Here is a 26419-nt window from a genome sequence, read left to right on the forward strand (position 1 = left end):
GCTTTGTTCGGATTTCCTGAGAAGTCTGGAACATTTTGTCACCCCCAAAACCAGGCTTTGTTTGTGTCTGGAAAGTCAGGGTTCAAGGGAATTGCAGAGCAACACAGCTGCTTCAGTTACTTTTCAAGGGAAGAATCTGGTTTGGAAAACACAGAAGCTTGTCTGGGGGAGGTTTTCTTTCCCAGCTCCTTTCCTAGTGATCCCCTCGCTCCCCACAGACCTCCACACGTGCAGCCACCCGCACCGTGCTTCAGCGGTGCCTGCTCACAATCGGGGCACACAACCCAAAGGAACACCATTTTGTCCCATTCCGCTTCAAGTCCCCACTTCTGGGATTTGGGGAATATTTGCTGTTATTTGTGATTTGGTCTGTGATGGGCGAACCTGAGCAGAGATCCCAAAAGCAGAACAGACCACGGGTAAATGCACCCTGAGCCGGGCTTTGGTGCCTGATGTGGACGTGAAATCTCTCCTCCTCCTCCTGCTGCAATCACACCTTCATCACCAGGGTCCTCTAAGCAAAGCAGAGCAAGGACAGATCCCTCTATGAGCGGTGCTTCGGATTTCTTTGTGCATCGGGCAGCAGCATCCACGCCACCAGACATGGGGACGAGGGATGAGGCACAGGCAGTGCCCAGCAGGGATCTGCCATAGCATGAATGGGCATCACAGCCTTTTGGGGCAAGTTCTAGCAGGACCACGGCACCTTGCCCGAAGTGGTCACCAAACCCACCCTGAACCGCTTGGGATGAGCTGAACAGACATCAGGCTCACAGCTGGATGGGAAAAACGCTCCTGTCCATCTGTGCTCCCCCTGCAGATCCTGCTCACGTGAAGGCAGGGAATGATTTTGGCACCTTCTGGTTAAGCTCCGCTGACCGACTCCAGTGTTTACACTCAACTGACTTAACGCAGCCCGTGAAGCCTTCCAGATGCTGGCAGCTGGTAGCACGCCATCCCCACGTGCATCCCTGCTGCGAGGGAGTGGGGCCGGGTAGAGGCCACGTTGCTGCAGGGTATGTGATGGGGAGCGGATTTACTCCGGCACTCAGCGCCCTGCAGCGTAGCTCTGATCCTTGCTCAAGATTTCACCTCTAAACTTCACCGTGGGCTTTTGGGATTGAGAAGATCCAACACAGGTGGTAGGACCTGGCCCACATCCTGGTTGTCAGCCTGTAAAGTCCTCCTTTAGACAGCAGGGAGAAAGGAAGGTCACTGCGGGAGAGAGCCGAGGGGACCAGGGGACCGGCCTGAGGGTGCTGGGGAGGGACGGGGGCGCTGGAGGGCTGAGGGAAGAAAACCGTTGGGCTGAGCGGTGAGGAGCAGCAGCAAAGGGCACTGCTCATCCCCTGCAGCAACCAGGACAGAGACCACGAGAACCAGAGGTGCCAGGGGACACCTACAGACCAGCTCCCCTGAGGTAGTATCAGGCTTGGGGTGTGCCAGCTCATCCTGCGAGAGTTGGGCACCACCGAGCACTGGTGGGGAGCCAGTGGAAACCTCCAGCAGTGCAGGGAGATTGGGATACTCGCTCTCATCTCCTTTTATCCACGGGGCGTTGAAACACCAGAGCTGTGCTCACTCATCCCTGGGCAGGCAACGGGGTCCCAGGTTCCCGCTATGCAGCGGTGCCCTTCTGCCAGCACGGCCAGAGCTGAAGGCTCACACGTCCCATCAGCCGCAGGGAACTGGGGGGATATTTTCCAGGAGGTGACAAAGGGACAGTGCACGCTGGTCCTGCAGAGGGGACCGGGGCTGCTTCTCACACGACCCTTCAGGTCACGCACACATCTCTTTGCAGAGGTCCCAAGCCAGCAGCAAACCTTATTTTTAGGATTCCCCTCCACACAGTGCTCCAAGCCTTGGTGCCCCAGGAAAGGCCCGGCTACCAAGGATCTTGCTGAGGGCACGTTCAACCTCTCTGAACAGAACAACCTCTCTATCCCACACCCCTTATACCAGCCCGCACCCCTGCCAGCAGCCCCCGAGCCCCAGGCACTCACCGTGTACCCCCGCTGGCCTTTCTCGCCCGGCTCCCCTGGCTCTCCCGATGGCCCCTGCACACAAACAGGCAGCGAGTCAGCAAACGCTGGCCACGCTCCCCCCGGGTCGTGTTGCAGAATCCACCGTGCTGAAAGATGCCAGGGCCTTGCGGATACAGTTACAGGGAGAACAAAGAACAATGCACAAAAGCAGCCTTGGGATTCACATCCAAGGATGGATCTGCACCCAAGCGCCCTGCGGCTGCACCAGGGCTCGCTCACACCTCAGCACCCTGCCCGTGTTCACTGCTCTGATACCCGCGGGAGGCTGGGATGCACGTAGTGTGGTGGAAGCACGGGGCACGCAGACCCACCACCCTCTGCAAGCATCCCACGAGCTGCTCCTTGGGTTGTTCTCATGCTTTTCTGAATGACTTTATGCTGTCCTTACCCAAACACGTGGGCGCACACAGGAGCAGCATCGGGAACCCAGTCCCCAGTGAGAGGGGCTGCTGGAGGGAGGAGCAGGGGCAGGGAGCGGGGACATCGAACGCCACCTGCCCATGGGTGGCCCACAGACAAGAAAACCACGAGGCCTCTTTGAAACCCAACCCCAAGACCTTGAGTTACAGCTGATTTTTGGGGAGCCCAGGATTGCTCAGGGGCTGGGACATGAACTCAAATTGTCCGTGGGAAGGCAGGAGCAGCCCGGAGGTGGCCACGCTTACCGGCACTCCTGCTTTCCCTGGGTGTCCTGGAGGGCCGGGGGCTCCGGGTTTCCTCTGGATGAAAGAGAAAGAAACATTGGCAGAGCAGATCTCACTGCCAAGGAGCTTGGAAAGAGGAAAACTCAGCTGGCCATGCAGAGGGAAAACCAAACCACAGAACTTTGCAGCGGTACTCACCGGCCAGCCTGCGTGCAGAAGCTGGTAAAATGGTGATTGCTGAAAAGGGAATGGGAAAAAAACGTGAAAAAATCCTCCCCAAATCCCTGGTCTCTTTCTGCTGGTTTCAAAGTCTTTTGGGAACAGGCAGCAATCAACCATTCCTCTGGATGGGTTATTTTTTACAGTACGTGTATGCGAGTCATGGGAGAAGGCTGAATCAGCACACCACGAGGTGCAGGACATGAGGAACTGCTGGCCTCACTAGCAAGTTGAGATGACAGAGAGCCCACGTCTTCAGGCGTGGGGGGACCAAGCAGCCAGGTCACCTCTGCTGCTAAACAGAGCTTGGAGAATGTTATGAAAACTGTTGTCTTTAGCCCAGGTTGAACTAAAGCAGATGTCGTGACACGTGGGTTGGCTGGGTCGGAAACCTGACCCCCCCAGCAGCCCCAGAAGGCAGAGATGCTGAGCTTCCCCTCACAGCCAAACACATTACACACTTCCAGCTTTCAGAGGACCACCAAGGGACAAGCAAACACCCCAAAGCCACAGGATGGGCTAATCCCACCTGGCCACAGCTAGCCCCACAGTGCTCCTAACCAGCATAAGGCTCCTGAACACTTCACGGCACAGCCTCCTCTGCATGCTCCCAGGTTCTGGGAGACGACCAGAAAACAAAGCAGAATGTATTGAAGGCAACCAGCCAGCCTCCTTTTCTCCCAGCATCATGAACCACAGACATTCAGGATGCAAATCCCATCTCTCCTATTCCTCCTCCTCGCTCCACGGCAAGGTCAGACACAAGGTTCAGGCAGCTCCTCCAAATCCTGGATTGCATAAAATGCTAAAAAAAACCCCAAACCCTGCCTTGTTCCCCACCAAGCAGCTGGAGGGGCCGGGTTCCCACGTGCTCAGGTTTTACCCAGCACCAGCCTCAGGGGCTCAGAGAACCCCCCCCGAAATTCACCCTCCGATACCGGAGGAGGGAGATGGGAAAGCCAAGGCACTCATTACTGAACATAAACACAGACCTTTCAACATGTGGAAATATTTCTAATAACGAGCGGGGCTCTCGGGGCAGATGATGGATGAAGGCATTTAACGAGCTCTAATGCTGCACCAGGCATCTCGGCTGCTTTCAAGTTGGTCCCGAGCTGATTAACGCGAGCAGCCCCCGCCAGGCTGCGGCCCCCTTGCTCAGCCACTTCTCATTTCCCCCAAAAAGCTGCTCAGGACAACTTTCGGGGGGCTGGAGCACAGCCAGCGCTATTGCCTTGTCTTGTGAATCGGTGAACTCGGGTTCACTCGGGACAGGATATTATTTCATTAGGCTTCAAAAAAAATAAAAATCCAACCTTTTGGGAAAAAAGAAATCCCGCAAGAGGTGAACTCGTGCTTCAGAGCAGCAGGCGCCAAGGAGAGGAATGAATGTTCTTCTGCAATTTAAGCAGGAAACTGCCCAAACTTTGCCTCCAGCAGCTCTGACGAGTGGTGTGATGGACACCGGGACGGTGTGGGGACCGGGATGGGACTGGTCACGGTGTGCGACCCATCCTGCAAGGCTCCAGCCCCATCCCAGGGCTGGGAAAGCCTGCAGTGAGCAGGTCTGCCCACACCCCTGGGCTTCTCCTCCTGCCGTATTTCTTTTTGCTCTGGAGTTACCAGCCCTTGCTCCCCAGCCTGACCTCCTCACCTACAGCAACACCAGGGCAGGAGAATGTGGATGTCAAGCAGGTCTGGCTCGACAGGAGCGAGCTGTCTCCCCGCAGCCAGCTCTTGCACCCTGCAGCGTTACAGACCTCCTGTCCTATGGTGGGGCCCGCGGCACACCGGTCTGTGCCATGCCTGTGGGCAGACCCCGGCCATGGGGGGATAGCCCTGCCTCAATGAGCCCCCAGGACAGCGTGTGCTGGAGCAACCAGAGAACTTCCTAGGGGCTCGGTGGACGGACCCGAAGGGAACATCGCTGCTCCCATCCAGCACGAAGAATGCTTTTGATCCTTGGCGGGTGCTGAATAGCACAGGCTGCCTTGCTTGTAATCCCTGCTTCCCTCTCATCTCCTGCCAGGCACCTGCTGGCAGGGGGCAGGGGCAGCACCAAGAGATGGGTGCAGCAGGAAAACCATCGCCCCAAGCGGGCTCTCCCCTAGCATCTCCCCTCTGCCCTGCAGCAGGAGGATGGGGTCCCGGCACCTGCCAGGCCATGCAGGGGTCTGGGGGGTTGGTGTCAGGGCACAGCAGGACGGGGGTGAGCCTGACCCCCTGGGGCTTTTGGGCGAGACCAGAGATGTTTCAGAGGAGTAAATACAAGGGAGGTCGCCTGCACTGCATCCATGTACGTGCTGCCAGCACTAGAGGCACTTAGAGAGGGATGCCGTTACCCTCTGCACAAATGCAGAGCTGCAGATAAGAAGTTGAATCTCTTTGCCCATGGTCTCTGAAGCTTTCAGGAGCTGGAGATCCAAGCCTGGCTTTCAGAGCAGCCCATCGCCCCGGCCCACACCAGCTCCCCCAGTGCCACTGGGCAGGTTGCAGAGACAACACGGGGACATCACACACACACAGCGCAGAGCATGCCCGCACCGGGGAGCTTGAGCCCAGGCTTTTGGAGTGCCTACAGCAGCCAGAAACCCAGCACCTTCAGCTGCTGCCCTGCCAGGCTGAGGCAAGGCTCTCCAGGGCTTGAGATCCAGCTTAATGCCAGCAGGTGCTCTGCCAGGGGGAACCTGGATGAGGCCGCCTGGGTCTCTGCAGAGGTCGCTCCCACGCAGAGGTAGGAGCAAGAACCCCCTTTTTCCTTTCCTCCCCTCCAGCCACTGGATTTAGGAATAAATTAACAAGCTGTTTCCATTAACAAGGACAGCAATGATTTCTTACAGTGGTAACATCACGAGGCGTGTGGTGGGGTGCCCAGGCCGAGCAGAACCAAGCAGAACCGAACCCCTCATGCTCGGTGCTTGCAGCCACCAACGCTGCTGAGCAGCCCTGTTCCCCTCCCAGCAACATCTCGCCCCAGCAAGGAGCCTGATGGCAACAAACTCCACAAGTCAAAGCCAAATGGTGAGCATCTACTCTCCTTGCATCCTCCCTCTCCTCCCATCCTGACAGCCTCCCCTGCCCCTGCTCCTCCCTGCTGGCCAGGAGAAGATGGAAAGGAACACCTTTGGAAGTGTTAAATAGAAAAAAAAAAAAAAAAAGGAAACGGATAGGAATCCCAGTGCGCATCCTGAAGCCCTCCTCCCAGCCCCGTGGGGCACAGAGCTGGTACCCCGGGTGCGCGTGGGGCTCCCGACTCACGGTGAAGGTCAGCCAGTCCTCCCGGGAGTTCCTCCAGAGGATGATGGTGGGGACGCCGGGGATGCCCATGGGACCCGGGTCCCCTGGGGGTCCCGTCTGCCCCATGGCTCCAGGGTATCCCTAGGAAGAGAGAGGCAGCTCCTTAACACCAGCGTGGGGTTTTAACGTTCGTCACAGGCTGGAAACAGGTCCTGGCCAGGCCAGAAGCACTCTCACCGTGTCACCAATGGGGAAGTGGTGACAGAGATGTTAGTGTGAGCTGTGATGTCCCCAGCAGCCCTGCTGGGGGCTGCAGCAATGCCCTTAACAGCCCCATGCCTGTGTGCTGCAGGAGAGCAGTAGGGCACAGCGAGGGGAACCCACCACCACTAACCCACAGCATGTCGGTGCACTGACTGCAGCAGCCCCAGGGTGTCCCTTCCTCCAGCAGGCAAACTTGCCCCTCTCTCCGTGATTTAAGCAGGGTCCTGCTACTTTCGCCACCGAAAGGTGGAAAAGGTGCTGCAGGACCAGCACCCATGGGGCTGGCCACCGCGGTGCATGGGGTCAGATGGGCTGGTGGGTGCAGCATGGGACTGGACTTTGGGACATGGCAGCATCCCTCCAGGTGACCTGAGCTGGAGCAGCTTCACGGGCTTCAAATACCCAGCTAAAATAGTTTTCTCCTCCTCCAAACGCACTTAAGGGGCCACCAGGCTGCAGCATCAGATACTCACTTAGCTATTCTGATCAAAAAAAACCAAACATACAAGCAAGCTGCAAACCCCAACCATCGCTGGTATTTTCCCTGGACCCTCGGCCACATCTCGAGGCTTTATGCGTTTTCCCAGATGCTCACCTTGTCTCCTTTGGGCCCCACCAGCCCGCGTCTCCCAGGGCACCCCTGCAAGGCAAAGGAGCAGAGCTGTGTCACCCGACTCTGCTGGCTTCCCCAGCCCAGGGAAGCGAGAAGGGATTCAGCCTCCAGCTGAGAGCAAACCAAGAGCACCGAGTGCCCCAAACCCAGCCCCGAGAGCTGATGGGGTGGGAGATGCATCCCACTTGGTGCTGCCCTGGCACCAGGATGCAGCTCTAGGCCAAGAGGAGCCAAGCGCTCCTGCTGCATCCATCACACAACTGACCCTGAGCACATCTCCTGACACCTGGTGAGCAAAGGCAGAACGTTAGGGGGAAAAAAAAGGAGAAATGGAAAGCTGGACCGTGGCCATGGACTCGAACAGTAGTTTGGGGGAGGATGCAAACATCTGCAGCTTTTAACTTGTAGATTTGATCTGCCTTGTCTCTAAACAAACGTGTGCTTGTTGGCCAAGTGATGACCCCACTTGAGGGCTTACCAGAGCATCTGTCCGGACAGAAATGAAGCCAGCTGGGGGATCCCAGCTTTTCCTGATGAAAGGAACGTACGTGGGAGATGTGCGCGGAGCCAGGCACCGCTGCAGCGCAGCATCTGCTGCAGAACTGCGGCTCTGGTGGCCTCAGCAACAGCCAGCCTCTGCCCTCTGCTTGCAAACTGCCTGCCCGAGCCCTGCAGCCTGAGATCGGAGGCACCAAATTGCACTGGGAGGCACAGATATGGCCTCGCACCCACCACAGCCCCGGCTGTGTATCCAGAAGCAGCTTTGGTACCAAGGAACATGTCACCAAAGGGATGTTCATCACCTGCTGTGCCCAGACCCGAACCAAAGGGCCAGATCATGTCAGGAGACAAACAGAAATTGATCCAAAAGATCTCTCCCAGAAGGGAGCCCCGCAAACTGCACAGCACCACCGTGACCCCCTTCCTGTGGGGTGTCCCCACAGCAGGGACTGCGTGTGCCCCAGCCACGGGGGCTCCTCCAAGCAGAGCACAGAGAAGTCTGCGCTTGCCCACCGTGCAAGCTTGTGCCCCTAGCAGGATTCGGTTTAAGCCTACAAAGAGCAAATATGTCTCTGCTCCCAACCAGCCAAAGCTAAGTGACAGAAGTAAAAAAAAAAAAAAAAAAAAAAAAAAGGAAAAAAAAAGTGGCACATGGCTAAGAAAAGCCAAGCAGCTTTTGAATGCTGGCAGCGAAACCACAGCAAGGAGGATTAGCGAGATCATAAACATCAGCAGCTCGGAAAGCAATAACCACTTTCTGCTCCTCGCTGTGTTTGCTTCCCCTCAGAGCTCTGGTGCCTTTGCAGAGGTCAATGGCTGTGATGGGAACCGGGGCCATGGTCCACGGGGTCTGTAAGTGTCCTCACGGGGGTTTGGGCATGAACAGGAGGTGGCAGGGCGCTGGACAAGCCTCCATCCACACCTCCCTACCAGAACAGGTACTGAAAATCGTTCTGCAAACATGTGAAAACTTCTGAGGGCGGCAAACCAGACATACATGAACCTGCACCTCCAGACTCCAGAAAGCAATAGCACCAGTTTCCCCCAAAACACACTGATTTCCCTGAGGGACACTGCCAAGGACGAGAAAAATCCCCATGAGCAAAAACGTTCATGCTAAAACTCATTGTTTCCAAGCTTTTCCTCTAGAAAAATCAGGAGACAGCACCTGCAGACACCCGCCCTGCTTCACACCACGTTCCTGGAGGCAAGGATGCCCAAGGTGACCCAGCAGAAGGGGGTGCTCCAAGGCCAGCACACAGCACCACCAAAACCAGCAGCAGAGCAAGGCCATGCTTCCAAAGGAAAAAACCTTAAATTCCGTGCACGAGCTGCATTTGCGCACCCTGATACACCCACTGCGTCCTCGCTGGCATCGCCACACGGTGACAAAGGACAGCAGCAAGAGGTGCGGGGGCAGTGGCCACCTCCCTGCCTGAGCCCAGCAGCTCAGAAGCCCTTCAAGCTGCTCCAAATCCTGATCCAAGCCACCATCAAAACACATCTCAATGCTTCCTATGGGGGGGGAAAGCAATTCCCTGCTGGCTCAGCCTCCTCCTGCCAGGCCACTGCTGGGCTGTCAGCCCCCGGGATGCTTCTGTGGCTCCTGCGATGTTTCCTTCAGCATCTGCTCCTTTTGCCGCTTTATTTTATTTCCACAAGCAATAGCTGCAGGAACAAGGAGCTGGCTTGAAAGGGAAGCTAGCAGTCCTAAATTTAGCCGGTGTCCTACAATGCCTGGCACACCGATGACAAATTTAGGGCCAGTGCACCGAACGCACCGTATGGACAGATGGCCCTGCACAGAGACCGGCCCCAAGGTCCCCAAACCCAAAATCCAGCCAGGGCAGCCCCGTGCCCGACGTTCCCACATGTACAGGGTAGGAGGAGATGATGCCTGTGGTTGCTCTCAGCTGTGCAACAGGGTGAATAAAATGCAGTTTTCTGCTTAAGAAAGCCTAGCTAAGTGAAGGCTGACAACTCCTCTAAAGACCTAGCTACTCTAAATTTACTATTTCTAAATTTTCCCTTCTTTTCTCATCCACTACACAATGAATGAGAACCACGGTTCACTAACAACTTGAAAAACCAATAAAACCCTGTAACCCTGGGTTAATTCAATGCTTTGAATTTTGGGTGTGACAGTGGTGGAAAAGCAAAGGACAGCGATGCCAGCAGGGGCCTGCTGTGGGGACAGGGGCTGGAGGTGACTGCTTCGACTTCGGGCAGCATAAAAACAAAGCCAACAGCACTGTTAAATGACTTGAGACCATGTCTAGGGCAGGGGACTGAAGGAAATGGTCTTCTCCATCTGCCTGTGAAGCTGCCACCTGCCTCCACCACCCACCCGTCCCTCCCCCTCACCTCTACCACTCACCGGCAGCCCTGGTGGCCCTGGTGGCCCCGGGGGTCCTGGCTTCATGCGAGCCCCCTGCCTGCGTGCCGCCGGCGAGATGGGGTACCCCAGGGTGGTGGGAGGGTGCTCCGGGTCACCTGCAGCCATCCCCATCCCTGGGGGACCTTTGGGTGCAGCCGCCTGACGTGCCGATGGGGACAGCTTGGGGACAGCGTTGGGCGCGATGGCATGGCCGGGTTTGGTGGGTGGGAGGCGGCGCTGGGCACCCGCAGCACCCTTCTGCTTCTCCATGGTGATGTTCTCCTGCTGGGGGTCGGCGGCGTGCTCCTTCTGGGCTGCTCGCTGCGTTTTGGCTGGTGGCTCTGGGGGGATAAAGCACCGTCAGGTACGGGGCACTGTGCCTGAGCTCAGGAGAAAGGGAGGAAAGTGAAACAGACTCACTGGAGTTACCAGTGGCCTGTGGTCCGCTCCTGCTGAGCCCTGGCCTGCCAGGGCCGGTGATTTTATTGTAGGTGGAGTTCAACAGCTCAAAGCCTTCATCCTCAATAGAACGGATTCCCTCCTCCTCCTCCTCGTCTTCCTCCTCGGCCGATGGCATCTCATCAGCAGAGAGCGAAGGCAGGGTGCTCCCATCCGGCTGGAGGTTAAGGGTCTCCTCGGTGTCCTCCCATGCCCGTGGCGGCCCCGAGGTCCAATCTGAATTGGAGAACCTCCAATCCTGAAAAGGAAAAATAATGAAATCTGAAGTTTTCTCTCTTTTTTAAGCCAGCAGCTTGTTTCATCGGGGCTCCGGAGGCCACCACTGCTCTGATGCCCTGTCCTGGTCCAAAGTGCACCCACAAGCCCCTTTCAGCACCAACATGGAGCAGGAGTTGAATGGGCTCCAGGCAGCTCCCCAGCCTTGGGAGAGCTTGTCAGTGCCAGGCGGGTTAGTTCAGCCACCTGAGTTCAACGACATTTAATTTACCACAGTGGTTTGCAAGGGATTTGCCTTGCCTTCAGCTGCCCCACCAATGGTCACTTTAGGACAGCGCAGGGCACGATGCCTCCCTCCGCCCTACAGCCCCAGCAGAGCCCAGGCACCAACCACGGATTGAGAAAAATGGCAATATTGATAGAAACATCCACAAACAAAAGTTGTGAATGTGGAAAAGGAGATAAGAAATAAGCATTACAGTGCCAACCCACACCTGCAGCACACTTCGGTTTTACATCCACCACCGATGTCAGTGTCACAGGATGGACTCGTACCCCAGGTCCCGAAGGACCTGATGCTCCTTGGTAATAGCAGTGTTCCCAGCAGCCCCCCACGCCTCCCAGTGCCCGCTCAGAGCTTGCCCTGCGGGGCTGGGCAGCCCAGTGCCAGGCAGCCACCGGAGCCCATGGGACCGTGGCTGGGGGCTCCTTGGGGCTGGTGCAACGCAGCTGACGAACAGAGTCTGGGAGAAGTCACTAGAGGGAGATGCAGGCCCGTGAGTGCCTCGCTGGGCTGTGGGAGGGGAGCAAGCACAAGGAGACACCAAGCATCCTTCCCAGTGCGCCTTCTTTTGACTGAACCCATTTCTTGGCCTTGATCCTGCTCGGTTGCAAACCCGTCCTGGTGCTCCCAAGCCCCCCCAGCAGCAATCCCACTGCCAGAGGTTCTGCAGGTGAGGCCCCAGTGACACAGGTGGCTGTGGCCAAACCCGCTTCTGGAGAGCCCTGGAGGCAGAGGAGCTCAACAGGCAGCAGCATTTTCCAAACAGCTGAACGCTTTGCGTTCAGGTGTGAGAACAACAACCGGGAGGAATCCACCCCAGGTCACCTCCATCCCACGTTACCTGAGCCCAACCGCTGCAGCTGCAACTGAGCGGGGCTTCAGGCCAGCCCTTGACCCCAGTGCTCACCCAGAGACAATATTCTTCTGACCCAAGATGTTATCTAAGTACAGGGATTTGGGGGAGCACAGGAATATTTCCACCTTCAGTTTCAAGGTCCTGAGGATGCAGAGCTGGGTTCTGCGCTGCCTGCTCAGACACACACACCACGTACTGAGGGTCTGACTAAGCCCCGCACTTCAGAGCCACCCACGTCACACTTCTGCTTCAACCAGAGCCAGGAATAACACCACGAGGTGCAATCCAGCCTCCCCAACTGACTCAGAGGCAGCAAGCTCACATTTTGGTGCCCGACACCCATCTAACCCCTCCAGTCTTGTGCGCAGCCCCCACACAACAAAGCTGGTGGTGCTGGGGTGAGGCAGAAACCCCCAGCTCGAGCAAAACTTCCCTCATGCTCAGTCCTGGAGCTGCTGAAGGCAGCCTGACGTCCCTGGCATCGACACAACCACGTGCTCAGCAAAGCCAGGCAGTGGCAAAAGCCTGATTACAAAGAGAAGCTGCCAAAAGGCAGATGACAAAGGGGAGAGCTTCGTTCAGAAATGATGTGGCCGTGCTCTGAGTATACACCACAGATTTCTTTTTTTTTTTTTTAAATTTTTAAAGCCATCGATGATTTGGATTTAAATGCAAAGAAGAGGAAGAGCTGGGGGAAGCAAAACACATCACATTCCCACGCTCTAGACCTCCCTGCTCCATGAACCCCATAAAGTAGCACAGCACTGGGGTGCTGGCAGGGAGCAGCACCCAGTCACCGGCAACGTGGTAAGAAGGTAAGACCCAAGCCCCAAGGAAATCACAGAGCTCTGCTCTTAAATCACTTGGCCATTGTTTTGAACCCCGAAACTGCTGTGATAGGAGTAGAAATGGTGAAGCACACGAGGACATCTGCTCTACCCACTGTGATGTTGGCTCTCCAGCCAGCCACGGCCGTGTGAGCTCCCAGGAGGATGAGGCAGGGGCCATCAGTGCTTCTACACCGCACGTTATCAGCCGTACACCTTCCTCCTCCTAGCGCGTGGGGTCAAGGTGGAGCAGAGCTGGGAGACCAGAGCTGGGGAAGGCGCAGACATGCCCTCCCTCTGATGGACTTTCTCCTCGTATCTCCATTTCGCAGCCTCTCCACCCACAGCACAGCAATTCCTCTCCTTTCTCCATCCCCCAGTGACCTCCGAGGAGGCAGAGCCCCAGGCATCCGCCCCCCACCACACAGCACCCCCAAGACCCAGCCCCCTCCTGGATGCTCCCCCAGAGCAGCAGCACCCCAGGCAGCCTGCTCTGGGCACAGGGGGCTGCCGGCCCCCTCTGCAGCCGTCCTTACACCAAGCTCGAGGTGTCGCTCCCCTGGGGGTCCCTCCGGGGGGCTCAGAAGCAGCACTCCCACCCACCTTCAGGAGGCTACCGAGGGGACATCATTTAACAGGGCTTTTAATTAAAACTACCCCAAGGATGCACATCCCTGCCGGATGACTGCTTCCTTGCTACTCCTCACCTGTAGCTCTGCTTTCTCCAGCAGTGGGGCACCTCTCCCCATGGGCCACATCCTTCCCAGGGCTGGGGGCTACGGTCCTGAGCTCAAAGCCCACCTCAGCTGCCCTTGGCTCTGCCCACAAACCTCTCATCAGACCCACAGAGCCCAGGCTTGGCTTAGGTACTGCTGCTGGCCTTCTTGAGTCACCATCCCTGGAGGTCTTTAAGAGAATTTTAGATGTTGAACTTAGTGATATGGTTTAGTGGAGGACTGGTTAGTGTTAGGTCAGAGGTTGGACTCGGTGATCTTGGAGGTCTCTTCTAAACCTAGACAATTCTGTGATTCCCATCACCCAGCTCCTAGAGCCTGACCTGGAGTTCCTTGGTAGGAGCGATTAGCATCTTAGAGTATTAACATGCTATAATTAGCAGCCATTAGCTCACTTTCCCCCCAAATAATGCAATTTACAGCCCACACAGTTTGTTAGCAAACCACAGAAAAATTGGGGTCAGCTCCATGCACGCTCCAACATCTGCGCGGCAAATATTTAATGCTATTTGTAAACCTCCACCTCCAGCACCTGGCAACCTGAAGAGGAGCATCTGAAATAGGAAAGGGAATAAAAACTCATCCTGAGGGATGAAAGAGGCTCGGAGGAGCGGTGGCACCAGGCATCAGAGGCTTCTCCACGAGCCTCTTCCTGCAGCCAGGCACGGTAATTAAACCCACGGTCTCTGCAATCACAGCTGCATGATTCAATTTGGGGTTTGGCATGTAGTAAATCCGAGGAGAAATGAGAGCTGGTGGGGGCTGGGGACTTGGCCTCTAGGTTCACATTAAAATAGTTTCAGAAATTGACTCATTCCTGGTTAGATTTGGGTTTGGCTCTTTTGTAGTTGGGGGCGCAGAGGAATTCTTTGGTCTTCCCCAGAGAAAATTTCTCTTATTTTTAACTGAACTTCTCATTAATGGACAGAGCTGCGGCAATGCAGGACACTGCGGGAGGGCTCTGCAAGCTGGAAGGGAAAATGTTTCAGTCCTGAGGGGGCAAAACGCAGTGCTGAAACCTGCCCCGGGCTGCAGCCTGGGTACCGACCTGCTGCGAGCTCCTACCTCCTGCAGCACCCAGCTTCATAGAGGTGCAAGAAACTTGGCCAAGGGCAGTTTTTCATTTCATTTAAGCAGGAACTGACAGCTGTTTTTGGAAAAAATTGGGGCCTTTTGCTTCCCAGGTCCCTCCTTGGGGTCACAGACATCATCTCCAACTCCCAGCCCAAACCCCAGCTGAGCCCATTGAGCATCCACCAAGATACAGGGGGCAAAAAAACCCATTTGCTTCACCCCCTAGGCAGATGTCCCCAGACTGTCCACACCAGAAACAGTGTGTGCTTTCAACAGCTGCCTGAAGGGATGATAAAACCGGGTCTCTGTTGACTGCCCTGACATCATCTTCTACCCTACAAAAAAAAAAAGCCACAGCAGTTTCTGTGTGAGCTGAAGTGAGAAAATTGATTTTTTTGTTTTCTTCTGAAAAACGAAATTGTGCAGTATTACAGTTTTAATGTTAGGTCTGTTGCTTTGGGAGGGTTTTCTGATTACAGTTTTGAAATACAACTGTAATGGTGAAAATTAAAGTAGTTCACGAGACCCCCATTCCTCCCCCCCTCACCAAGAATTTTGTCATTTTTAATTCAGTTGGAAAGTGCTAATTTCTTTAAAATAAAATTTGCAATAAATGAAACCATGATACCGAAACGTGTCAGCTACAGCCGCTTCCAAGAGAACTCAAGAGAACTTTACACTTCATCCTGTATGTCTTACAGAGAGGGCAACCAAGAGAGACAGCAGCACCTCTGCTTCGTGCTGCAGTGCGAGGATGGGATGGTTACGAGGATGGGGTGGTTACGAGGATGGGGTGTTTAAGCCCACAAAACACACGGACATCAGCAGCCAGAAACCCTTTGACAGGCAGAGGACAGAGGAAGGTTGAGCTTAAAGAGATGCTGAGATCCCAGCCTCGCTAATACGCCACAAAACCCTGGATCTAAAAGCCATTTCTTCAAAGGAAATCAAAGGAAAATCTCCAGTTTCTGAGGTCTGGGAGAGGAGTGAATGGGAGCCCACCGTTGGTGCAGCCTCGGAGACCAGGACCAGGCTCAGAGCTGAAGGGGCTCCTCGGGGAGCTGAGGAACCAAAACACCGATGAGCATCGTGGGCCAGACCTCCACATCGGAGACATGAAAGCTCTCCCCATTGTTTGCTTTACAAAGCACTGACATCGCTGCTAAAATAAAATCCAACATAAACTGTTAGCTGCAGAGGAAAGGCATCTAGGCAATGCTGGGGGATGGCATCAAGCGAGGAAGAGTGTGGTAGGAAGCCTGGGCTCTGCTCCCACTTGCCTAAAATACCAGGCTTAAAGGTTCTTGATGCCAGATGCAGATGTGATTAACCAGGAGTGAAGCATTCAGGTGTGCAGTGGGGGGTGTCAGGGCAGGACAAAGGCGTTGGTACATTTATACTGCATAAGGGAATGAGGCTCAGTAGGAAGCCAGGGTGCAGCCCTGCAGCCTGCACCAAAAAAGCACTGGAATTTCAAAGAAAATGCTTGTCTGCAATTTTTAAATTCAGCTTGAATGTCTGGCATGGGAAAGGTCCGTACTAGAAGCTCTCATCTGGCGAGCTCCGGGGAAATGACCGGCTCTAAGCTGAAAGTTACTGGTCCCTTACGCACCAGTAATCACAACTGAATTATATGGGTTCTGTGTAAACAGACCAAAGAGCCAAGATCAATAGCATCCATGTTTGCTCCTTTAAATGGCCAAATTTAGAGGTAGAAGCCATTATGAGAAGAACCAGCTGAGAAACCCAATCTGGGAACTGCTTCAGGCAGCTCAGGAGCTGCCCACAGCACGGGAGGCAGAAGGCATAGGGGGGGCGAAACCCCAGAATGACGTACGGGGGGGGGGAACCAGCATGAACTGAAGGCAGGCAGGGGATGCTGCACTGTAAGAGAGCAGAAAGGGGAACAGCCCTGGGGTTAGCAACGGGGAGCCGCATCTGTAGGGGAGCAGTGGCAGAGCCACCGCAGCCACGTTCCCATCCCACGTTTGGGAAAAGCCAGGCGACATGACCAGAAGACAGCGAGATACTTTCCATTCCAGCAGTGACAAGGAGGAGGCTGGAGCCAGAAGGTTTCTCGGTCCAGCCCCGTTGATGCACCCCCGAAGCTCTGACACCGCAGGCTCTCCGCAACACGTGTGGATGTTCGACTTGGCTCAGAGAGCTGGGGGGAGTCCCAGGGGACTGGGAACAAGCTTTAACTTGTGCCAATACAAAAGAAAATAAAAAAAGGCAAACAGGAGGCCTAAAGTAATTACAGACATTGTCCCCAAAACGAAGCCCAAGCTAAATAGTGGAGCAAGTGATAGAAGGCTTGTTAATACGAAATCTCAGATAATGCAATTAATGCCATGGTTTTGAGGCATAATCCTGTGCAACCTACTTGGTATCTCACCCAAAGAGATTAAGAGCATCTTGTTGACACAGAAAAAAACAGTGTCAGGGTAGTGATCCCAGACTTCTGTAGGGCTTTTTACTTGGTACGGCTGCACGACACCATCCAAAAGCTAAATTCGTTTGGTGAACGGGAAGCAGGTTAAAACCCAGCTTGGGGCACATCCGTCCGCAGGAGCCGAGACAGCCAGCGTACCGTGCTGCACTCGTTTTCATCAAGGTCAGCCTAGGGAGAAGGTAATTCAAAGCTTCATGCCTTCCCTAGCAGGAAACACAGGTTTATTAATAGAAACCTCTTCTATCCAACAGTCAAAGGTACAATGCGATTTATGAGCTCGTGATCAGAGAAAGACAATTTAAAACTATTTAAACTATTTAAAACTATTCCCCCCCCCCCCCCCCCCCCCCCCCCAAAAAAAAAAAAACATCAAACCCCTGGAAAAGCTTTCTGGGAAAGATGAAAACCAGGACTGGGCTTTTTCCCAAGTGAACTAATTTATAGTAGGAATAATCACCAGGGAACCCTACGGGCTGTGTTCAGCAGAAGATAAAGTCAGACATAATTATACCTGCAGCATCTGCAGCAAGAGCCTGGGGGAAGGAAACTTTCTATTGCAGACCAAAGGCACAGGATCTCGTGTACAGGAGCTGTTTGCTCAACCAAAAAATGGGTTGACTCAGCCCAATGACCACCCACACCACTGCTTTCCGTGACCAAGGGCAGCAACGTTTGCTCAGCAGGTTGATATATGGCACTCAGGTGCTGGAATTGGGAAGGAAATATGTTGTAAGCCTAAATATGGTTTCTTTTTTTCAATGGTTTCTTTTTAGTGGTCCTTGTGAGCTGCTGCAGAAGCAGCCTGTTTTCACAGAGCAATGCTTGGGGTTCCCTACAGCCTATCACACAGTGGATTTTAAGTGCAATAAACCATCCACAGGCACCTTCTGCTGCCTGAAAAACCAGTTTCAGGGGTCTTCCGATGGCTGAGATATTAGAGCTGCCAGACCCAGGGATAACCACCTCCAGGACGCTGCTGAGAGCAGTGGAGACATCGCTTTGCTCAGGCCGTCAGAGCTCCCCGCCGGCCTTCACGACAAACCTGCCGGGATGTTTGAGATCAGCCCAGGTCACCCAAGAAGCCCAAAGGCCAAGGGAACAGCAGGGGGAGAGCTGGCAGCACCCACCATTAAGCAATCAAAGGCACTAACAAGAAATTAGCAATTAAATCACCATTAAATGCTCTCAAAAGTTGTGTGTCAGATGGGCCTTCTTCCTGAACTTTAAGTAGAGCCAGCATTCCTCTGGCCATAAAAAACAAAAGCAAGCTTTCCTCTTCTCTACGTATGATTTACCTGTAACCATCACGAGCACCACACTGTGATTTGCTTTTCTCTGCTGGAATGTGTCTTGGCACAAGCAACAACCAGCAAGAAATGCTGTATAGTACACTCCACTATCATCTTTTACCCTAAACACTGAATATTTTAAAATGCCAATAAAGGGTTTTTTTTTTTTTTTTTTTTTTTTGTACAAGCTCATTATATTCCATTTGCACTGCTACTACCAAGCACTGCTTAACCCAGCAGAAATACACACTCAAGTTGTGCTGCACAGGAGCATCTCCTCCAGCTTAAGCCTCTGCAAATTGAACAGCAGAGATCAGGTTTTTGCCCAGTGCGTTCCTCTGGTTTATTTGGCCTCTTTCTTCCCAGAACTGTTTCCAAAAAATTACTTGCAAGGAGCTCCCTGGCCACTGGCTCACACATACCGTAAAGCTAAAGAACAATACCAGCCCTACTCGTTTCCCTGATCATGCTCATAAAGCTCTCAGGACATTTCAAAATCCAGATGACATCTAGGAACTAGTTTGGAGAGTCGAGAAGGTTAAACCTGTGAAGAATGGCTTTGGGATCTCACATTAAACTGCTTTGGGAAAGTCCAGTGATGAGCCCAGCCCTCACTCATGTAAAGAAAGGAAGACAAAAGGGAGCAGAAGTGGAGCAGCACCACCCATCTCTTGAAGATGACCAATAAATAGCAACATACTTTAAAAAAAAAATAATCACAAAAGGGATAGACTGCATTTTAGATAAAATTTAGGCTGCCAGTAATAAACAATTCATCTGTTCGCTTCATTCACTTACATCTTCCTCCACCATCTCCATAGCACTCCATAACTAATTAGCCCTAATTAGGAATTCAGGAATTTAGCAATATACTAATTTAGTTCTAAGTGAACAAAGACACAGAAAGCGCAACCCCAAAGCACAGCTTTGCACAGCCCCAGCAGCAGGGCTGATCTGCTCTTCATTATTTTCAAACTGCGATACGCTCGTAGTGCATTTTTTTCCTTTCAGTAAATCTAAACGTCAAAGATCCCGAGACGTCTCTGGTCCTGATTAAGTGCTTGAGAAACAAACTTGTCCCAAGCCCAGCGTCTCGTTAGCCTTCCCCTGTAAACGTCACCAGTTCCCTACCACGGCAGCATCTCACTGACCAGGGTTTGATGACCAGCCCCGGTGAGGTGCAGACCGTTTTCCAGATGGGAAGAGCAATTTCACCACTTCGTTTCACCGTTCCAGCTCACCTCAGTACTGAGAGTTCATTGCCACCATCACCACGACACCAACCCACAACACCCAGCAGGACAGCAGCGTCCTCACCCATAAACCTGCCTCCTGCTGTGATATCAGCTCGTGGCTCAGCCCAAGAGCGCAGGACACGAGTCCAGCTGCGAAGCCCACTTGGCCCTGCAGAAGCCTGGCTTACACCAGGGGGCTAACAAGGTGCAGCAGGCAGATTAAGCCAGACAAGACCAAGAACAGAGGCCACGGTCAAGTGGTAAAGGGCAGCGCCTGAGGGGGAGAGGGAAACGCAGAAAGCAATCCCTATTGCTCAGTCATACAAAAAAAAAAAATCTCAATTTACATTTGCTGGAAGGCTTCCCCTCAGAGTGTCTGTTTGCATGAACTTGAGCAACAAATCTTGGCTAGAAATCCCAAATAAAACAAGCAGAGGCTTTGCAGCTCGCCTCACTGCGAGCATCACCTCCCGCAAGACTCCGAGAGCAGGAGGCTCTGTCCGAGCTCCTTCCGGGCGGGTGCCACAGGCAGGCGTTAGCACTGGAGGCAGCAGTCACCCAGCTGCTTCTGCTTGCACCGCACACAGACCTCACCACCCTGCCAGCCCCACTGTTTGCTTCCCTCCAAGAAATCCCAGCCGCAGGCAGGTCCACAAACACCGCTGTGCACGCAGTGAGTTGGTCCATGCCTGGTCAGCACCTCCACCCAGCCACCCCTCTCGGGCTCAGTGCAAACTCAGGAAGGTCACCTCGGCTCATCTTGGCTTCCAGCAGCTCCAGTACATGTCAAGGTACATTCATGAGATATTGCAAAAAATATAAAATAATCATAACTTGTAGCTCTGCCTGGCCGTTTGGCTTTTTATCCAGTAGCTCAATGGAGCACCTGGAGCAAACCTGCCCATAGCTCCTGCTGCAGCGCAGGAGAGCCGTACCTGAGCAGACACATCCCAGATTTCATTGGTTTCCTTTGGCACCTGCACAGTTGGAGAGAAAGAGGAAAAACATCACTGCCCAAGAACTGCACCGACATGTGTAGTTATTGCTGGTGCTGGGATTTGAGCACACGCTGCCTGCTCCAGCACGGGAAGCATCCCGGGAGCGCACGCTGGGAAGCAGCCAGTCATGGCGAGCAGCGAGCAGCTTCCCATTAAACCTCTCGAGTCGCTGGGTGGCTTTCGCGGTTTCCTTTGTTTTGGTTTCGAAGCTAATCAGCCCTGAGGAGGCCAACAAGGGATGGGGACTGGTGTGATTTGGGCGGAATTACCCTGGCGTTCCAACTCGCAGTCAACTTAGTGAAGCTTAAAATAAAATCTTCTCCCTGCTGGGTAAGCCACCGGAGCCATTCAGTGAGTGTTATGGGCGTTATGGCACAGGGTAGTATTAATAATATCATTAATTGTGATAATAGCACATTAAGAGGAGCCCATCCTTGCGGGCTGCAAGATGGATCTTGTAGCTTGCCAAACCAGAGATTTGCCCTCATTGCTGAGCTGCAGGGAGTGAGTTTGATTTATCTCACAGCACCCCAGCCAGCACCTAAGGGAGGTCAGCAGGGACATGCCTGGGGTCATTTGGTGGATGACCGGGGGTTAGGTGTCCTGGGAACTCAGCGGTCTCCCTCAAAGCAGGCAGATAATCAGCACGGGCCGTTTTTCACTGCTCTGCATTATCTGCCCCGGCCGTCCCTGCTGCTGGCACCGGGACAAAGAGGCTGGCAGGACCCAGCAGGGCAGATCTCCCATCCCACACCCAGTTCCCTCCCTGACACTGCCCTTTCCAGCCCCTCACTGCACCCCCAGGGAAGGGTATTACACACAGGAGGCTGATGCAAACCCTGACATTAAGCAATTGTCTTCAGTAAGCCTTGTCCAGGCAGCTTCAAAGCCCTGCTGGCCTGAGATTTCAGCCTGCCCGGTGTGCTAAGTGCCCTCCTGCCACCAAAAATCTCTTAGTGGACTTCAACACTCAGTCAAGAGATGAAGAAACTCCTTGGGCAAACTCCTGGCTCCCAAGGAAAGCCTGGGTGCTTTGTGTCCTTGGGAATTTACTATGGGATCCAGGCTTGCGGAGACAGATGTATTTCTTAAAAAATGCTGAATACGGTAATAAAATTAAACCCACAAATTTCCCATTGACAATATAGAGGGAAAAGCCTTCCGAAGGCTGATGCAATGCAGCGATCTTGCTGGATGTGAGCAAGACCTTCGAAGCGATGCACAGCTCCTGGTCCCAGCTCTGCGCCACTCCCAACAGGGAGCTCCAGCTGCAGCACTACTCCGGAGCTGAGCACAACTTTCCTGTGCTCAACACTTGGGCACATGCAGTCATGCACACACCCAGGCTTGCTTTGGCTCCGAAACGCTTCCTCTACCTCATTCTCCCCTTTGCACCAAGCCCATCTGTGACTTCAAGGGAGGGTCTGGATGATGGGAGACCCACCACCACCACCACCACTCAGCTCAGAGCAGGAACCCGAGTCCTCCCAGGCTCCCTTAACCCCCTGGCTTAGTCCTTGCACTCGGCACAGGTTACTCCAAACAGGAGCCTGGTCCAGCACCCCCAGAATTTGGCAGCCACACCTCTGTCCAGGCCGGTGAGAGGTCCCCTGGGGACGGCAGGCGGCTGAGGCCGGGGGTGCACGCTGTGCTGTAGCTGCGGCAGTGCTCGCTGGCGGCCGCTGGGTCTCCCATCATGAAGATCAGCTGCTGTAGGGTGCCCTGGGGGGAAGACACAGACAATTTACCCACCTGCTTCGTCCAGAGGAGAGGGAAAAGTCTGGGGAGTGCGCAGCTTCCCAGGGCCTCTTCACAGGCTGCTTTGGGCAGTCACTGTGCAACAAGGCCCCACCAAATCCTTCGCATGCTGACTGCACAGACGACTTCTGTACGTGGCACAAGCCACGGGCACAGCAGATGAGACTGACCCAGAGGTCTGCACCGCTGCCCTGACCCAACTGCAAACACTTGGCACATCTCAAAGCCTTCGTGCAGCTCATCCCCAAACAGTGAAGATCGGCGGTGGGTTTTAGCAAGAGAGGGCAACGGGCTCTTAGGTGGAGCTGCAACCTCCCTTCAACCTCTTAGGGTAGGTTAAATTAGATGTAAGGAAGGAATTCTTCACTCACAGGGTGGTGAGGCCCTGGCGCAGGCTGCCCAGAGGAGCTGTGGGTGCCCCAGCCCTGGCAGCGCCCAAGGCTGGGCTGGATGGGGCTGGGGGCAGCCTGGTGGGATGGGATGGGATTTAAGGTCCCCTCCAACCCAAACCCTTCTCTAATTCTATGATTCATGCAGCTAAAGCAAACTATGTCCCCAAACACAGCCCCGCCAGCTCTGCCCAGCTCTCACCTCGAAGGGGATCTCGAAGGACTCGACCAGGCCCCCGAGGACGACCAGCCCCTCTGTGCTCACTCCCATCCCGACGTGGCCGGACCAGCTCGCTCTCCCCACCAGCCGGCAGTCCACGTGCAGCTCCAGCCCCTCCGAGGAGATGCCGAGAGCCACTCGGTGCCAGCGCCCATCGCTGAGCAGGGAAACCGGGAACCTGCACTCCCCAGAGGGGTTGGGAAGAGACAAAACACAAAATTTGGGTCTGACAGCTCATGTGTCTCACCTGGGCTTCACCCGTAGCAGCTCGCAGGGTCCCTCAGCATCCATCCTCAGTGGAAGGGAGGTGCTGTGACCCTCAAAGACCAGAAACCACCACTCCTGGCTCTACAAACAGCTTTTAGCAGGTGACAAGTGTCCAGGTTCCTTACAAAGGAGGTGAGGGTTGTTACTTAGGGAGCCTGAGGGATGGTGCTGGGCTACAGCCAGTCACCAGGAGGTTCAGAACACAGTCCAGGTCGGTAATAAACAGCCTGGTGGCGCCCCGTTTTCTTGCCAAGTCCTCTTTGTACTCTGGACTGGGAACTAGCTGGTGAGATGGTCGACCAGCATGGGCATCTGAACCTCTTTGTTTGTTGCTTTGTTTTCTGCATCATTTTGATGGAGCAGAGTTCGGTCTGAGGGACCATCAGGCAGGAGGGAAAGGAACACAGCCTTGCTTCAGCAGAGGTGGGATGGGAACAGCACTGCTCGGAGACCCACTGGGAAACATTGACTCTTGTGGCCAGTGTCAAGTCAAAGAAAAAAAGGCAGAAAACAGCACGTGAGCTGGGACTTACTCATAGTGTCTCCTCCTCGTGGTGACAAAGACCAAGCCGTAGGGGCTAACCCGGATCTGGAAGAGCATGTGGCTCCGGTGGCTCAGGATGGTCACCAGGCTGGTGTCCTCCTTCAGCGAGTACCTGAGCCTCATCAGCACGCTCAGCTCATCTGCAAACCTGGGGGGAGAAACGGCCTCTGGCACCCTGCAGCAGTGGCTGAATCACCACAGACTGACAGCTTAGGGCAAAAAAATGAGTCACAGCACAAACGAACTCAGTGAGAACAGTAATAATAAAATGTAAGAAGCCAAGAGCAAGCAGCCTTTCAGATTGCAGGGTCAGGTGCTCAAAGAGGAGCAGCCAGCCCCAAACTAGCACTGCCCACACAACCTTAATGTTAAACCTCACTCACAATCTCAGCACGTGGCTGTGCACGATTTTCCCCAGGACTCGTGCCTTGCTCACTGCTGGGGTTGGGCAGCATCCCTGCCACAAGCAGTGGCTCGGTGTTGCCTTCTCTCACTGCACCCAGGAATGGTGGAAGCAAGCCCAGCCTGTGCCATGCACAGCACGGGTCTGACCTGGTTACTCCTGTGCCTTGGCCTTAAGCTGTGATGAAGGATGAGGTTGTGCCCTCTCCCTCTCCAGTCCTGTGCTGGAGCAGAGAGGCTTTCCTGATGCGAACACCAAGAAAACACTCCTGAAAATGGTCGGGCACTGTGCTTCTCCCCTGCACCCAACCCACGGGAGCACAAGAAAGGGAAGAAGCACCAAGCTGCCAAGACCGTGGAGGGGATGCGTTGTCTTCATGGTGTGGAACGGGATCCTACAGCCAGCCCTCAAACCCACAGGCATGCATGGGGTGATTCTGGGCTGCCCCCAGCCCCGTTCCCCTTCCAGAAGCCCACCTGTCCCCAAAGGCCTCCCTCGTAGGGATGCTGAGCGTGGAGTACTGCCCGATCCCCAGGACGCTGCAGTTGGCCTCATCGTAGCTGAAGGAAGTATTGCTGAGGTCCTGCGCGTGGGAGGTTATTTTGTCCAGCAAGTTCACTTCACCTGCATGGGGAAAAGAGACAATCAGCAGCTGAGCTGCCTTCGTGGCGGGGCTCTGCTCGTTGTTCTTCCTTAGGAGATGGACAACAGCTGAGCCCCCAACAGGATGAGAAAGAAATGTGAGGAAAATGAACACAGGTCACTAATTCAGCAAACAGCTCAGGCCAAAATGAACAACTCAGATAGCCTCAGAAGCAGCCAGGTGATATTTCTGAAATACAACATGCATTTTGAGACCACAGACAAGAAGGGCCATTCCCACCCCAGCAGTGGTGGTACCTTTATGACCCGTTGGGATGCTCAGGACCACAAAGTTGAGCTTAGGGCACATGTCCCAGCTCAGCTGGGTGCACAAAATCCTGCTCAGTCCTTTCCCAAACTTCCTTGTTGAAGTTTGCCCACTTCCAACAAAAAAAAAAAAAAAAATGGAATAAAGGGAGAGGGATGAAGCTATTGCATCCTTCCAGAGGCAGCTGCCCCAGCCAGGCTGCAGGCCCCCCCTCTGCCCAAAGCAGGGCACTGCTGCAAGGTCTGAGCCCTGTGGGGAGCCGTGCATCACGCAATTCCCCTTCCCCAGCAGGTGGGAAGCCCACTCTGAGCAGCGTCCTGCGAACACACGGGTGTTTGAGTTGGTGAGAGGCCCTGCTCTGGGCTGCTTGGCAGCTCCAGCACTTCAGTCTCAGGAGGAGTTCTACCTCCCTCGGTGAACACACACACTCTCTCTTTCCAAGTTCATTCGTTAAAGCAGCATACAGCTGGGAAAAAGTTGTTAAAACCCACAAGGCTTCTTGTTCCCCTCCCTTAACAAAAAATAATAATAAAAAAAATTAAGGACAGCAGACACTGGCTCTACCCAGACACGCTAGTTTCCACCTCTGAGACGCCTCCAGGCCCCTCACTTCTCTGCATCCCCCCATGCTGCTGGTCAGCACGGCAATAACCTGCAGGGCAGGCAGGGACGGTCCCAGCCCCGCAGGAGGGGGCCGTGTCCCCAGGGCCCTCAGCCCCATCCCTGGGAGGGCCTGGGCGATCCCACTGGAGGACTCCTCGGTGGGACTCCTGCCAGTTCCATCTGCACGAGCATCTGCCACCGCCTGGGAGTCGCCAGCCCCTGCAGCCCCTCCGGGGCCCACCGCAGACGAGGTGTGAGATTAATTCCTGGAATGAACAGCCTGGGGCACGCTGCAGCCCGACAGGGCGCACACGGGCTGTACAGAGCCCTGCTCTGCTAAATAACAAGTCGACGGAGCAGAAAGCTGCTTTGATCCCGTTCAGGCACTAACATAGCAGACCTGCCACAGGCCCTTTGGAAGATTTTTCAAGGGAAAAGAGGAGGAGAAGAGGTGCTGCAGGGGTGCCCCGGCCATCCCTGGTGACCTGGGACATCACCTGGTGCTTCCCCAGCTCCCCACACCGTTACAGCACTGATGTGCTCCCAGGCAGCTCTCAGCAAAGCAACACGAGCACACAGCAGCAGCTTTCGGCAGCAGGAACCTCACAAACATGGTACAGGACCAGAGGGTGCAGGGCTGAGCTCCTCGGAGAGGGCAACAGTTGGGAGCCCTGAAATGGTGCCAGGCCTGCAGGGCTCATAAGCACCAAAAGCAATGCATGTGTGCAGGGTTGGGAAATCATCTGGAAATTCACACAGCTGACGGAGGGAAAAAGATGAGGGATGTTTGTCCCTGCTCCTTCCCAAGCAGCTCTGGGAGATTTCCCAGCTGCTGGCAGGCGTGGATGTGCCAGGAGCTGTGTGCTCCGTCCCCAGGGCCTCCTCACTGCTGGGCTCTGCTGGTGGTTGCAGGCAGAGCAGAGTGAACCCAAGGGATCCCATCGGGTGATGATCTTCCTGCCTGGGCTGCAGCTGAGGACATACTGTGACAAACAGCGTGGT

General features: G+C 54.5%; 1 protein-coding gene across 2 annotated transcripts in view; it reads right to left on the minus strand.

The window, feature by feature from the left end:
• The window catches only part of LOC308180350 (uncharacterized protein), a 75236-nt gene that overhangs the window by 21784 nt on the left and 27033 nt on the right, over positions 1–26419 (minus strand). For both annotated transcript variants that reach the window (XM_080561809.1, XM_080561810.1), the window contains exons 2-13: positions 24381–24528; positions 23491–23649; positions 22673–22868; positions 21908–22045; positions 20261–20302; positions 10321–10597; positions 9901–10241; positions 7005–7049; positions 6167–6286; positions 2888–2926; positions 2711–2764; positions 2004–2057 (exon numbers count right to left, since the gene is read on the minus strand). In XM_080561809.1, coding sequence (XP_080417935.1) covers positions 2004–2057; positions 2711–2764; positions 2888–2926; positions 6167–6286; positions 7005–7049; positions 9901–10241; positions 10321–10597; positions 20261–20302; positions 21908–22045; positions 22673–22868; positions 23491–23649; positions 24381–24528 — 1613 coding nt within the window. The remainder of the gene's footprint in view (positions 1–2003; positions 2058–2710; positions 2765–2887; positions 2927–6166; positions 6287–7004; positions 7050–9900; positions 10242–10320; positions 10598–20260; positions 20303–21907; positions 22046–22672; positions 22869–23490; positions 23650–24380; positions 24529–26419) is intronic.

The sequence above is a fragment of the Anser brachyrhynchus genome (assembly GCF_964034855.1).
Source record: "Anser brachyrhynchus genome assembly, chromosome: 19".
Taxonomy (NCBI): domain Eukaryota; kingdom Metazoa; phylum Chordata; class Aves; order Anseriformes; family Anatidae; genus Anser; species Anser brachyrhynchus.